This window comes from Pteropus alecto, unplaced genomic scaffold, assembly GCF_000325575.1.
Source record: "Pteropus alecto unplaced genomic scaffold, ASM32557v1 scaffold45, whole genome shotgun sequence".
Taxonomy (NCBI): domain Eukaryota; kingdom Metazoa; phylum Chordata; class Mammalia; order Chiroptera; family Pteropodidae; genus Pteropus; species Pteropus alecto.
In genome coordinates, this window is record NW_006442491.1 from 8,037,264 (window position 1) to 8,052,418 (window position 15,155).

The window sequence follows — 15,155 nt, forward strand, 5'->3', positions numbered from 1 at the left end:
CCCCACCACACGCACATACACAAAAACCTTAGGCAAAATTTTCTCTGGGCCATTGTAGATGCAAACCATCACTCATCTTACTCCTACATTTCCCCAGTAGTCTACCCATTTCTGGTAACTTAGATTCATCTACACACTTTAATTCTCAGCTCCCATAATTTTAGTTCCAGGTGTTGGAACTGTCCTTGTGCCTCTGCCATCCTGGATTTCTCACCTCTTGTCACCACTTGTCTCACCTCTGCCATCCTGGATTTCTTCTCTGGATTCTCCTGTGACCTGCGCTTTTCTGATTTTAATTTGATTCCCAGGGCTTCACTTTTTAAGTAGCTGCCTGTCCTAGAATCAGCACATTCACCTTTCCTAGTTCCTGACCTCCTGTACTCACTCCAAATTCCTTACTGGCATGGCTCAACTTTTAGATAATGACAAAGAAAAGAAGCAAGGACTGAGCATTGAAAAATATGTAATCATTAGAGAAACCAAAGAGGGAATCTAGAATAAAGGTTTGACAGGAACACTAGAATAGAGGTTTACAGTATAGTATAAAGTCACAGAAGCCAGTATACTACAGAGAATCTGAAAGAAAGGTTAGGAAGGAATCAATAGTTAATATTTTTATACTGTTAATACATCTAATGGTCAAAGTATATGAATTAGGTGAAGTCATAAGTGAGGCATGAAGCACCATTTTAGAGAACTAAGACAGGAGAATCAATAAAATACTTCTGTTTAGTTTCTTTTGTAAATGTCGTGTGAACAAAGAAATGGAAACAGATTCCCCTGTAAGGCAAGGTGGGTTTTTTTTCCAGAACTACAGTCAGTAAAGGAAGTCACATTACTCAGTGTCCCAATGTCCATTCAAAGGAAGAGGAACAATGTCCTGGAAAGAAAGAAGGTGAGCCATATTAGGGAAATGAATTTTAAAGCCAGGAGTTAATGTATAAAAAGACTTTCATGAGAACATGGATCTGGAAAAAAAAAAAAAAAAAAACGGTGAACAAGGCAATTTTGGATATTTTTTTCTAATCTTTTTCTCATGCTATCAATATATTATATATGATTTCTTTGGCATTATTGGTCTAATGTAGCTTCTGAGAACTGAGAATTCTATCCAAGGTGTCCTAGTAGGCTGAAGAAACAGACTTGTTTCAGTTATCAATTGCTGCATAACAAACAACCTAAAACTTAGTTGTTTAAAATGCCAATGATTTACTATTTCTCATAATTCTCTGTGAGTTGACTGAGTGATTTTTCTACTGGTCTAACTAGGCTCATTCATGTAGCTTCACTCAGCTGGTAGTCAGCTGGTAGGCCTCTCTCTCCCCATAGTCTATTATTCCTTGGTTCTTCAGGGCATGATTGTCTTGGGGCATTATTCCAAGAGGATAAAAGAGGGTGAAAGGTTTACTAAGGACTAACCTTGGAAATTGAACAATGTCATCTGTCACATTTCTGTGAGTCAAAGCAAGTTACAAGGGTAGCCCATTCAAAGAGTGGGAAAAATAGTCTTCATCTCTTGATAGAAAGATTGAGTAAAGTTACAATGTAAAGAGCTGTGAACACAGGTAGTTGTGATTCATTGGGGGACATTATTGTCACAGATCTACAACAGTCTACCCTCAGGCAAATTTTTTACTTTTCATTTTGAACTGTCTCAATCTATTTTAGTACAAGCTAGTGGTGTTTTTTTCAATATGACTTAAAAATTTTGTGGGTTTTCCATTAATCTATTGGGGTTGATTCCATGCCCCCAAAACCACATGGATAATTCTTTTGTAGGCAGTGGGCTGTAGTGCTAGCTTCCTTTTTACTACATCAAAATTTTTTTCTCTCAATGGGGTTAGTAATTTAAAGTTCTAGAGTACCTAAAATTGTGTGTTTCACATTATACAAATAAACGTGTCCCACAAAATTTTGTGCATAAGTCCATTTTTTGTAAAGACAATGGAATTTGTGTCATTGTAGAAGCTTGCCACTTAAAATCAATCTATTGTGAATCCTTTGATAAAGTTTGGAGAGACAGTAAGAGAGATAGATCTATAGTCAGACCTGCATTTGAATTCTACTCTGACATATGACCTTGAACAAGTTGTTTATTCTCGTTTGGTGTCAGTTTCCTCATCAGTAAAATAGGAATACAAATATTCTGTGCTTGCCATTTTAGTGATTGTTAGGGAGAATGGGAGAAAAGTATGTAAAGCAAGTGACATATAATAAATTATAGCTAGAGCTACAATTCTAGAGCTGAAGGAAACTTTAGTTCCCTTCTAAGGCTAACTCCATAACAGTCCTTTTTGATTATATACTTTGTTATGTGTATATCAATTCATTAGGATAATGTACTATTAAGATTATAAAACACACTCCAAAAATATAAATTAAAAAAGGAGCTTTTTAAAAGAACTTCACATAACTAGATCTATATTTTCTTCCTTCACCCAGTGGATTATGTTTCCACACGGAGTGCTAGAATTTGTGGCAATATCAGTATTCATATAGAGGGAGGTAATGAAAAGAGTGGGACAAGTCTCCAGCAATTACCAATGTTTCTCAACCAATATAAAAAAACCTACTAGAAAGCTTTGTGCAAGGTACTATTTGTAGCAGAAATTTTTCCCCAGTAGGCAATCAAAACTTCATTTTCTTTAGGTGAAAACCTAAAACCTAAAATTTAGAAAAGAAATACTTTTTAAAAAATGTTTTAAAAGAGTGGAGTTTTTTTGTAACTGCATTTTCTGCTGGAAGTAATAGCTGTCTTTATCATCTTTTTGTGTTTTAAGCTATTAAATAATTTTTTTCTTCAGTTAGATTCTTACACCTCCCATTTTACTAGTTCTTTTATCTGTACTTATCCTATCTTTGAAAACTGCTTTTAGCCTTGTAATCTTCATGTTAATGTTTGATGTCTGACAATTTGATTTTCTAGTCGAATGTATAATACAAACTTTATTCCATTTAATATTTGTGATTTTCTTCTCTTGCTGTAATACACATGAAACTTTATACTTCTCATTCTATGTCTGTACATACTGTGCATATTAACTTTAATTTATTCTATGTACTTTGGAGAATATAATAATGGGAATATACCAAATTACATTGCTTTTTCCAGTTTACTTTTCTAGTTGTGATAATGGAGTTTTAAAATTACTAAACATTTACTGTGACTATAATATCAGTCACACTGTCTGGTTTCTAAATATATATATAATTAGGCTAAGAAATTTGTTTTGAAGAAAATGCTTTAATTGATAAAGATGTTTTTATATGCAAAACAATAAATTCTAACATTGTTTCTAATAATACTTTATTTACATAGTCTTTTTAAAATACTAATTTACATCTATTATTATCTTGAAGGCATCCTGAATCCTTTAACAGAGTTGACCTCATATAATAACATAATTACATATATAGCTAACATTTATTAAACACTGGATATGTGTTAAGTACTGTACTAAATACCTTACATTGATTATCTTATTTGATTATCATAAATTAATGAAATACATATAAAATCAGAACTAGAACAGAACTATTTGACTCAAAGGCTACATGGTGAATTATATGCTATATTGCCTCTGATAATGAGTATCCAGGGCCCCAGAATGATCACTTGGGATAAAGTCTCATTTGTAATAACATTCATATTCTGGCATAATTTATCTTAAATCTCAAACCTAAAGAGCAATTCTAATGTTTACAATGGTATGAAATATGTATAACTTTTAAAATTTTTTCATATGCTTTATATGAATCACTTGTCAACATGCAGTTATTGAATTTTTATTTAGAATTTTCCAATTGTTTCTCTAATTTGTCAAAGGACTAAATATCAAACAATTCAGGGCCAGTTTCTATAAAGTCTGTCTTACAAAGTAAACAGAACAGACAGAATTGTGAGGCCAAGTATTAAAGTTCATCAGTGAGAGAAAGAATAAAACATATCAAATTAATAAAGATAATGCTGAGATAACATTTGAAAATTTATAACCTGCTCTTAAAGTACAAACTCATGACTTTTGGAAATATAAAATTTTGACTACCTCATATTTGTCTTGAGTCAAATTCTTCAGTCTGTAAAATGTTGAATGTATCACATTCATGCATATTTTACTGCTGGAAATATATAGGGTCATTTTTACTGTGCATTGAATAATTTTTCAGTAATTAAAAATTATCAATTCTAATAATGTAAGTTGACATGCTATGATGTGTCACCCTGTTATATCAGGTTTTTAAAGGCTTATTTTTCTAAATATGTAAGTTAAGAAATTTTAAGTACCATGCAATGACTACCTGTGTATTCTGTGGTAGATATATTCTATTCTTTATAAAAACATTAATTAAAAATTGCTTGTGAAAATCACTTTCACAAATTTCAAAGCCTGATGTAATCTAGTCTACACTTCTCAAATATTTATAACATTCAACAATATTAATTTTTAGCATCCCTCTGACACATGGATGAGTCTATAAAAATGTAAAAGATTATATTCCTTCTGTTTCAATATTCTCTATTAATAGATGGCATCTATTTACATAGATACATTTATTCTAGCTCAGAATTCTAGCTCAGAAATTATTCCACTATTGTAATTAGCTCTATTATTTGTAGAATTCTTTCATATTAACTCGATTTTAAGATGCTTGATTAAAGCATTTAGATTATCTCTGGCATCATTTACATATTTAAAATTTATCATTGAAGGAATCATTTTATAACACATTTTAGTAAATTTAAATTGTAAATGATGGTCAACTATTATTCTTAGAGTTCTCAAAGTTATCTAGAAAGTTTTTTAACAAGAAACTGTATCTAGTGAAATTTTAAAAAGAAATTTTCAAATTTTATAAAAATGTTTTGTATATTGCAGATATCGAAGCAGAAAGATATAATAAAAAGCAAAAAGAAAGAAATGTCACTACACAGGTAAATATTTTCCTAAATCATTATATTTTCCCCATACAAAATTTAGGCTATAGGCATTCATATTAATATTTATTCAGCCTGTTCAGAATTCCTAAACAAGCAATTATTGACTATTTCTTCTGTTGTTATTTTTTTCATTCTCAATGCTTTGTTAATTTATTGAATATTATTCATATAATTATTCATTATAGAGTCACAGATGCTTATTAAACTTTATTAACCTCATGATATCTTCTACATTTGGAAGTAGGGAATTTAACATTTTCAGTCTGTTCTCAATGCAGCAACCAGCATAATTCTGTAAATGTAAGTGATTTCAAATCACTCCTGTACTTGAAACCCTTTAGTGACTTCCCATCTCATGCAGAGTAAAACCAGTGTCTTGCCTATCAGACTCCGGTCTCTACCACTCTTTTCTCTCTGACATCATCTCCTATTACTATCTCCCATACTTACACCATTCTAGATATACTGGGCTCTGTGATTTTCCTCAGAAACCTCAGGCATACTCCCACCTTTCTGTTCTTTCTGCTTGGAATGCCCTTGAATCCAGATATCCATGAGGCTCCTTTAACTCACCTCCTTAAAGTCTTTGCTCAAATGCCATCTTTGTGGAGAGTCTTTCCCTGGATGCTCTGTAAATTTGCAATCTATCTAAAATTGCAAACACTATAACACCTTCTGTCTCCCTTCCCTGCTGTATTTTTCCTCCCAGAATTGCCACTATGTAACATATCATATTTTGTTATGTTTGTTGTCACTCTCCCTCCATTAGAATATAAACTCTATGAGAGCAGGGGTTTTTGCGTGTATTCTTCACTGCAGTTATCCCAGCAACTAGAACAGTGTCTGGCACATAGTAGGCACTCAACAACGTTTATTGAATTAATGAATAAATCTTAAATCAAGATTAAATGAGTAAACTTTGAAAAAAAATGTTTCTATAAATCAAAACCTTTCTACATTACAACATTTTCTGAATTTTCCAAATTTAGCTCCTCTTCATTACCATAACTACCATACCTCATAATTAACAGTGGGATTATTATCTATAGAAATAGAGGTAACCTTGGCATAAAGCTCAGTTTGTCCTTGGACAGGGGGAGATTGAAGGGACATCAGCATCATCAGATCATCTTACTTTCCTTTGTGGGCTCTTGATATCTTGTGATATTCACTGCCAGCCCAGTAACATATGAAAGCCCTTTTGGGAATCAAGGAGCTCCTTACTGCTTGGGTTCAAGAATGCTTCTCAGACCCACAGGTGTCTTCCCCAATGCCCAGCAGTAGATGAGGAAATATGAGAAAAGACCCCAGCTCCAAGTACAAAAGAAAACTACAAACTATTTTAAGATATCTCAAAATATTGGAAAACAAAGCACAATCTTTGTATTGAAGATGGGGAGACATGCCGTGGTGGTCTGTTTATAGACTGTATGCTTTTTTTAAGCTTCCTTAGCACAAACCTCATGGAACACAGACTTCAGAAGTAAAAACACCAAAGACCACAATGGCTCTAATGCAATCCATGCTATACTACACCCAGTAGAAAGTAAACTTTCTTCACTAAATTTAACTTATTTTATGACTCCTTTGTAATAAATAGGATACTATCTGGCTAAAAACACCCTGCCCCCATTTCTACTCCCATTGTAGGCCTAATTAATTCTGGTCATTTCATAATAATTACTATTTACATTTTAATTTTTAAAACACCCTTTTAAGTATAGTTGCCCTTTTCCTAGTTTTTCTTTCTGGCTTTACAGCTCTATAGTTCACAAAAGAATATTATCTACTTCTCATTTCCCTAACACACAGTTTTTAAAAACACACAAGTATATATTCTTTAAACAAAATGTTTAAAGGTACTTTGTCTTGTGTTAAGAATTTGATCTTTTCAGGAATGATGTGTATTATTTCCTTCAGTATTAAAGAATGATCATGATCTTAGAGGTAGTAAATCCCCAGTGTCTAATGTACTGCCAGGGAGTAACTGAGGCTCTTTAAGGGAGAAATTCATGCATATGGCTGAGGGGCCATTATGACAACCACCACCACCAAGAACAGTGAAATCTCTGAAAACATGAAAACGTAGCCCAGCTCTCAGCAATTGTACATAGGTTAATTGATTCCCAGAGTGCTCAGTTCCATGCTCTACTTCACCTTAGCAGACATAGTCTTGTTTTTTTTTGAAATTCACATCTTGTTTCAGTAGATAATTAGACTTTTTAAGCACATTTTGGTACCTTGATTTACGTTATTATCTTCATAATTTATATTAAAATCATATCTTACAGTTATGAATACTTTAAACATTATAAAATCCCTTCACACATACTATTCATTTCTCCTAACATTACTTTGAAGTATGTTAATGGGTTATTTAAAGGGTTAGTTATTATCCCCACTTAACAAATTAGAATAACCAAGACCATTGAAATTTAAAAGATCTTTATATTACAAATTTTCAATATAGTCATTCATTCAACACAGTGCCTACTATACACCAAATACAGAATACAGTTACTGGAATTTGGAATTTCCAAAAGGTTTTTTTTTTCTTTAGCTTTGTGAAACCTCTATTGGGTATTGCTTAAACTTGATTGTGAGCTTCTGAAGAGTAAGAAAGTATCTTCTTTTACCTTTTTAGTGCAATGTTTTGTATGTGGTAGATAGACTAAAGGTTTACAGATTTAATTAAATATGCTATTATCATTTATTCAAGATGTGATTATAAAATGCATAGATTCTCCATCCCCTGGACTCTTGTTTTCTTTCTAATCACCTATCATGGAATCATACTTCTCAAAATATAACCTTTAAATTCATTTTAACTGAAATCTACTTGTCTCCTGAGAACTTCTCCTGCAGCCCTCTTAAGAATTTTCTCCCACAACTCAATTATGTTGGTTCTAGTTGTGGTGGTTGTTACCCTTCTCCCTTCTTTTGCCACATTCTCCTTGGGAGAGTAATAGAAGATGAGGTAAGAAATAACTCATGACTTTTCTCTCCTACTGTTATGTTTCTTCTCCTCTTATCATTCATGGAGATTTCAGTATCCCTGAATTCTAACCTCTCATTTTCATTGTTTAGATCCTTTTGCTCTAATAATTGTACTCTTTTCTCTATTCCCATGGTCATTATCTAGATTGTGTCTTTTCCAAATGAAAATTTATATCTTCCAAATCTCTGATGACCACCTGGTGCTTTCCAGGTTACTTCATTAATGCTTCAATTCCGTCAGGACCTCAAATCCATTTGTCTCTTTTACTGCTTACTATTCCCTTCAGGTCTTCACTTCTCTTCTTACTTGGCTTAGAGTTGATGGCTTATTACTACAGGACCACAGTCCCTTTTTCGAAACCCTTCAGAACAAATGTGTTTCAAAATTCAAGGTTTACACACACACAAAAAAAAAAAACTGTGGCAAAATATACATAACATTGAATTTACCCTTGTAACCATTTTTAAGTGTATAGTTCATTAGTGTTAAGTACATTTACATTGTTATATAACCAATCTCCAGAACTCTTTTTCATCTTACAAAACTAAAACTATATAACCATAAAACAACAACTCTCTAGTCCTCCCCATCTCTTAGACCCTGGCAACCACCATTATAGTTTCTGTCTCTATGAATTTGATTATTCTAGATACCTTATATAAGTGAAATCACAGTTTTCATCTTTTTGTGACTAGCTTATTCACTTAGCATAATGTCCTCAAAGTTCATCCATATTATAGCATGTGTCAGAATTCTTTTCCTTTTTGAGGTCTGGATAATTTTCCAGCATATGTTTATATACCTCATTTTGTTTATCCATTTGTCTGTTGATGAACACTTGAATTGCTTACAACATTTGGCTGTGGTGAATAATGCTGCTGTGAACATGGGTGCACAAATCTCTTTGATACCCAGTTTTAGATTCTTTAGGGTGCATATCTGAAAGTGGAATTGCAGCTACACCATTTTACATCCCCACTAACAGTGCACAAGTGTTTTAATTTCTTCATATCCTCACTAACACTTGTTATTTTCCATTTTTTTATAGTAACCATCCTAATGGATGTGAAGTGTGGTATGTTATATGGTTTTGATTTGCATTTTCCTAATGGTTAATGATGGTGAGGATCTATTCATGTGTTTGTTTGTATATCTTCTTTGAAGAAATGGCCATTCAAGTCCTTTGCCCATTTTTAATAAAGTTATTTATATATTTTTGTTAAGTTATGTCCTGGATATTATTTATGTATCCTGGATATTAACCACTTATTATATATATTATTTATAAATATTTACTCTCATTCTAATTTGTAAAGTGGGGTTGTCTTTTCATTCTGTCGATAGTGCCCTTTGATGCACAGAGGTTTTAATTTTCATGTAGTCCAATTTATCTATTTTTACTTTTTTTGCCTGTGCTTTTAATGCCATATACAATAAATCATTACCAAATCTAATGTTGTATAGCTTTTTCCTGTCTTCTAGGAGTTTTATAGTTTCAGGTATTACATTTAAGTCTTTAATCTATTTTGAGTTCATTTTTGTCTCTAATGTAAGGTAAGAGACAAACTTCATTTTTTTGTACGTGAATACCCAATTTTCCAGTACAATTTCTTGGAAACATTATTCTTTCCCATTGAATTATCTTGACACTCTCATTGAAGATAATTTGACCATATTTGAGAGAGTTTATTTTTAGCTCGTTATTCTATTCCATGTCTCTCTTTATGCCACTACCATACTATTTTGATTACTGTAGCTTTGTAAAAAGTTTTGATTTCAGGAAGTGTGACACACATAGCTTCTTCTTTCTCAAGGCTGTTTTGGCTATTCAAAGTCTCTTCGGACTCCATATGAATTTTAGGATGATGTCTCTATTTCTGAAAAAAAAAATTAACAATATTAAATCTTATACTTCATGAGCATGTGATGTCTTTTCAACAACTATTTTCTTCTTTAATTTCTTTCATCAATGTTGTATAGTTTTCACTGCATTATATCTTTCACCTTTTTGGCTAAGTTTATTCTTAAGTACTATATTCTTTTTGATACTATTATAAATGGAATTGTTTCTTTAACTGTATTTCATTGTTAGTGTATAGAAATGCAACTAATTTTTATGCGTTGTTTCTTGAAATTTTTCTAAATTTATTTATTCTATCATTTTCTTTTTTTGTGGACTCTTTAGGGTTTCTACATATAAGATCATATCATTAGTGAACAAAGATAATTTTACTTCTCCTTTCCAGTTTAGATAATTTTTATTTCTTTTCCTTACCCAATTGTTCTGACTAGGACTTCTAGTAATATGTAGAATAGAAGTGATGAGAGTAGGCATCCTTGCCTTGTTCCTAATCTTAAAGGAAAAGCTTTTTGTCTTTCATAAAAGTGAAAGGTTGAGCATGGTGTTGAGTGTGGGTTTTTCATGCATGGCTTTTATTATGTTGAGGTTGTTTCCTTCTATTCCTAGTTTTTTTAGTGTTTTGATTACAAAATGTTGTTGAATTATGTCAAATGCTTTTTCTGCATCAATTGAAAGAATTATGAGTTTTCCCCACTTCAGTCTGTTAATGTGGTGTCTTACATTGATTGATTTTTGTTTGTTAAAACATCTTTGCGTTCCAGAAATAAATCTCACTTGGTTATGGTGTATAATTTTTTAATGTGCTATTGTATTCTATTTGCTAGTATTTTGCTGAAGATATTTATATCAGTATTTATCAGGAATATTGGTCTGTAGTTTTTTTTGTAGTGTCCTTGTCTGGTGTTAGTATTAAGGTAATGCTGGCCTTAACTCTTTAATTTTTTTTAGAAGAGTTTGGGACAGAATTCAGGTTGTTTTATTATTATATAAATTTAATACAATATACAAACACAGACATGTACATCATACTTTATAGAATATCTCCAGCAGAGACTAATGTTGTTTTCAAACATATTGATACTTACGCAGTAAACATATGAATGTTCACATTAAGTGAGATAAAGAAAGAATATAACTTCATATCAGATGTAGACAGATTTTTCCACCAATTGAATTTGATGACCAAACCATTGAAAAGCTTTTAGTTTTCAGATATTTTTGGATTTTGGAATTGCAGATAAAGGTTCTTACTTTTCATGTGCTCTTTTTCCAGAGAAGTTTTTCAGCAGAATTTAGGGTAATACCCAGTGCCAAGAAACAGTGACTGTTTGGAGGCATGTGAGCCAGGAAAATAAAAGGACACAGATAGGTAAGGAAAGCAAAAAGTGCCTTTGATTATTGAGCCTTTTGGAAAGTAAGTCACTGACAGGCAAAATATCCTTACCTTCCAGTTCTTTAACTTCTCAGCTATCTACCTTTGCAAGGAATGACATTTCTTATTCCATAGCAAACATGACTCACACTTACTCCCTCTTAGATAAAAAGCAAACATTTTTGTTTTCCATATATGTATAGTCACACAATTTGAGCCTGATCCCCTCCTCCAAAATTTCCTTCTGCTCTCCATTTTCCTTCATCCCTATAACTGGAATCTCCAACCACTCGGATGGTCTAACCAAAAAACCAGAAGTTATCTTTTACTTTGTCCTTTCTTTTACCCCAATATCCAGTTCATATTCAATTACTATCTGTACTACTTTCAAAACATATCTTAAGTCTGCCCATATAGTTTATCTCCATTACTTCTGCACTCACTTGAGTCACATCACATCTCCGATGGTTGACTATAATAGTCTCTGAACTGTTCTTGTCCCCACTCTTAATCCTGTGCAATCCATTCCTCACACAACAGCCAGAAAGTTCTCTCTTCCTAAAATATAAATCAGAGAATGTCAGTGAAAACCCTCCAGTGTCTTCCTCTTATCCTTTGAATAAGATGCCAACTCCTTACCTTGTCCCTATATGATGTGACTCCTACTTCTCTCTCTGTCTTTTTCTTTTACAGTTCTCTCTTTAATTTACACTCCTTCAGCCACTTAGGCCTTATTTCCATTCCTAAAACATACAAGATTGTTCCCACTTTAGAGCATTGGTACTTGCTGTTTCCTCTGGTTGGAATGCTCTCTCCCATATCTATGCATGACTGCTTTCATGCCATTAAATTCTTGGCTCCAAAGTCACCTCTTCGGTGAAGCTTTTCTTGGGCATCTAATCTAAATTAGCTGTGAACCAACCCCTCTTCACCTTGCATTTCACTCTTTTTTATATCTCCTTGCTTTATTCTCTTTATAGCATGTATTGTTATCTGATACTAACTTGTTCATTTATTTCTTTGCTGGTTTTCTGTCTTCTCACAGATGAATGGAAGTTCCATAAGATCAAAAAGTTCTTCTGTCTTATTTACCACTATATCTTACATTCCTAGTGAATGCCCAACATAAATATATTGAATGAATGAATCTCTGATTTGTATAGCTCTTAAAGAACAAGTTTGGTTCCTCATTTGATTATTTCACACTTGCTGCCTCCCAAAAACTATCTCAGGAGGCTACTAAAGTCCTATTAACCCTAGTCATGTTGCTGCTACTGAAACTCTATTAGAGAATAAGCATGGGATCTGGGGCTTATATTCAGCATCAAATATATCCCAGACAGCAATAGGGGCATAAGATATGCTAAAATTGCTGTTCACTCTCTTTAAGTGAAATTAATCCAAAAAAAATATATGGCATAAAAGTATGTTTTATTACTAAAATGTTTTTTACATATGCTTATTACAAAAGAATAAACTTTATTTCAAAAAAATAATGTTTACTGATTTCCCAGGCCCAAAATATCATGGTTTACTGCTGAACAGAGCAAATTAAATAGCCAGAGTACCTAAGTCCTACTAGTTTAGAAACTGAAAAGAAAAACAGAAACATTAATTTACACATAAAACATAGTCAATATAACAATAATAATATTTACTGAGTTCTTACTATGTACAAGGCTCCCCATATGTATTAACTTATTTGATCCTCACAACAACCTAATGACGTAGGCAATATTATTACCTCTATTTTATATTTATATTTTCTTTAAACTGAGTCACAGAGAGGTTAATTAACTTACCCACAATTAGACACAGCTAATTACTGATTAACAGAAAATACTATGAAGGGGATGTAAATGGAAATTTTTAAATCTATAATACGTTAATTTGGGGATATAAGCAATTAGGATGGATGATTGTGAGAAAGTTATCTGTTCATATGTTAACAAGTAATCAAAGTTTCTGGTATTTGAAAAGTAAAAATATGCATTGTTTTAAGAATAAAATTATCATTCAAACCAAACTGTGTAAAAACCCTTAAGTCAAACCTCTAGCCTTAATAGACTGGCTTACTCTTTTAATCAAGAGGCTATTTAAAATGGATTCTGCTTCCTAGTACTGTTCTTGTGTGAGTGTGTTTATTTGCATTTGTCTTCAAGCAAAGTACCATAGGACTGAATCCTACTTTGAAAATATCTCGGAACAAGAAGCATGATGTAACCACAAACAAATTAGGATTAAATGTACAGTGAGATAAATTCATACCTTCTTTCCTCTAAGCCCACAGATTATTTAGTTTCTTTTGTGAGGATGCTCTTAATCTTTTCTGTGCTCTAAGGAAACAAAAGATTTCCCAAAAATAAAGAAATCCACACATTCATTAGGCTCCCCTCTACCCAAGACAGTCTACTCAAAATAAGAACTACACTAAAAATTTATAAAGCATCTATAATTAATTGTGTATGTAAAACACGAAATATGTAATAGAATGATCTCAGCTTTAGATACTATAGAGCAGTGAGCTACACTAACCAAGACAGGAAGACACCACATGATCAGTGATATGGGAGGGTTTTGGGGAAACAGAACTTGAGTCAGGCCTGGGAACAGGTGTGATATTTAGGATAATAAGAAGGGGGTGGGGAGCAATGAAAACCCTATAAGTAAAGGCAAGGAAGTAGGAAAGAACCTGTTCTATTTGGGGAACAGGAAAAAAAGTTTAGCTGTTATGGATATTTGTGTAGGTGTGGGAGTAGTAAGAAATAGTTTTACTATGATACTTTTAGGACAGACTGTGAAGAATCTTAGATTTTGTGCTGGGGAGATTGATTTTATCCTGTTGTCACAGAGGACTGAGGGCTTTTGAGTTGGGCAGTGATATGTTCAAAAGGATGCTTGAGAAAAACTCATTCAGAATGAATCTTCAGAATACAGAGAAGTGAAGGAAGCAGGAGGGCTAGGTAAGAGACTATCAAAGCACCATGTCACTCCGATTAAGAGCTATAGCTAATCTATAAATGGACCTTGGGAGTTTAAAAACATACTTCTAAAGCATGTTTAGACTTGAATTTTTAAAACATACTTCCATTGGATTTGCTGTTTGAAAACTGAAATACATATTATAAGTTCTTAAACAGAAATTCCCAGTAATACCTCTGAAATATATCCAGAAACCAACCACTATCACCAATTACTCCTACCATCTTCTTACTTCATTGCCACCATCAACTCTTATCTCACTGCCTCCATCAACTCTCACCTCATTTATCTTCATTACCTCTTTTTCCCCCACTCTTTGTATTCCAACATACAATATGCTCCACAGAGCAGTCAGGGTGATCCTTTTGCAGTTTAAGTCAGTCAATATTTCTTTTCCTCCCAGAACCTTCCAAGGGTTTCTCCTTCAGAAAGAACATGATTCACACTCCTGATGCTGATCTCAGAGCTGCTTCTCTGCATCATCATTTACCACTCCCCAACCCACTAATCGTTTTGCTCAGCTGTACCATCTTATTTGCATACCTATGTGCTCCTGCTTCAGGGTCTTTGTATTTGAGGTTTCCTCTGCCAGAACTCTCTTTCCTGAGGTATTTTTATTACTAACTCCCTTCTTCCTGACATAGGAGTTTACTCAGATGTTATCAAGAAACTTGTCCCTAACCATCCTATATCAAATAATGCCAACTTTTATCAATTCCATCCCCATGCTCTTTTTTAAAAAAACCTCCTTTTATCAGTTAACTGTTATCTTCCTCCACCAGAACATCAACTTCAAGAAGGCAGAGCCTTTTTTTTATTCGTGGCTATCTCCCTAGCTCTTAGAAAAAGGCCTTAGAGAGGCACTCAATAAATTCTTGCCACCGAACTATATAATCTTTGGGTGGTTATGAGAGTTAGAGTAAGGCTCTCTGTCTGCCAGGGTTCCTCAATACCTGTTACAGCTGACTGTTGTGCCATCTACTCTCACTGTTTAAGAGAGGAA

The 15,155-nt window shown here is 33.1% G+C and overlaps 1 protein-coding gene across 1 annotated transcript in view; it reads left to right on the forward strand.

The window, feature by feature from the left end:
* SEL1L2 (SEL1L2, ERAD E3 ligase adaptor subunit) overlaps window positions 1-15,155 on the forward strand; it is a 113,356-nt gene that overhangs the window by 17,661 nt on the left and 80,540 nt on the right. The window contains exon 2 of the mRNA XM_006921578.2: window positions 4,878-4,933. Coding sequence (XP_006921640.1) covers window positions 4,878-4,933 — 56 coding nt within the window. The remainder of the gene's footprint in view (window positions 1-4,877; window positions 4,934-15,155) is intronic.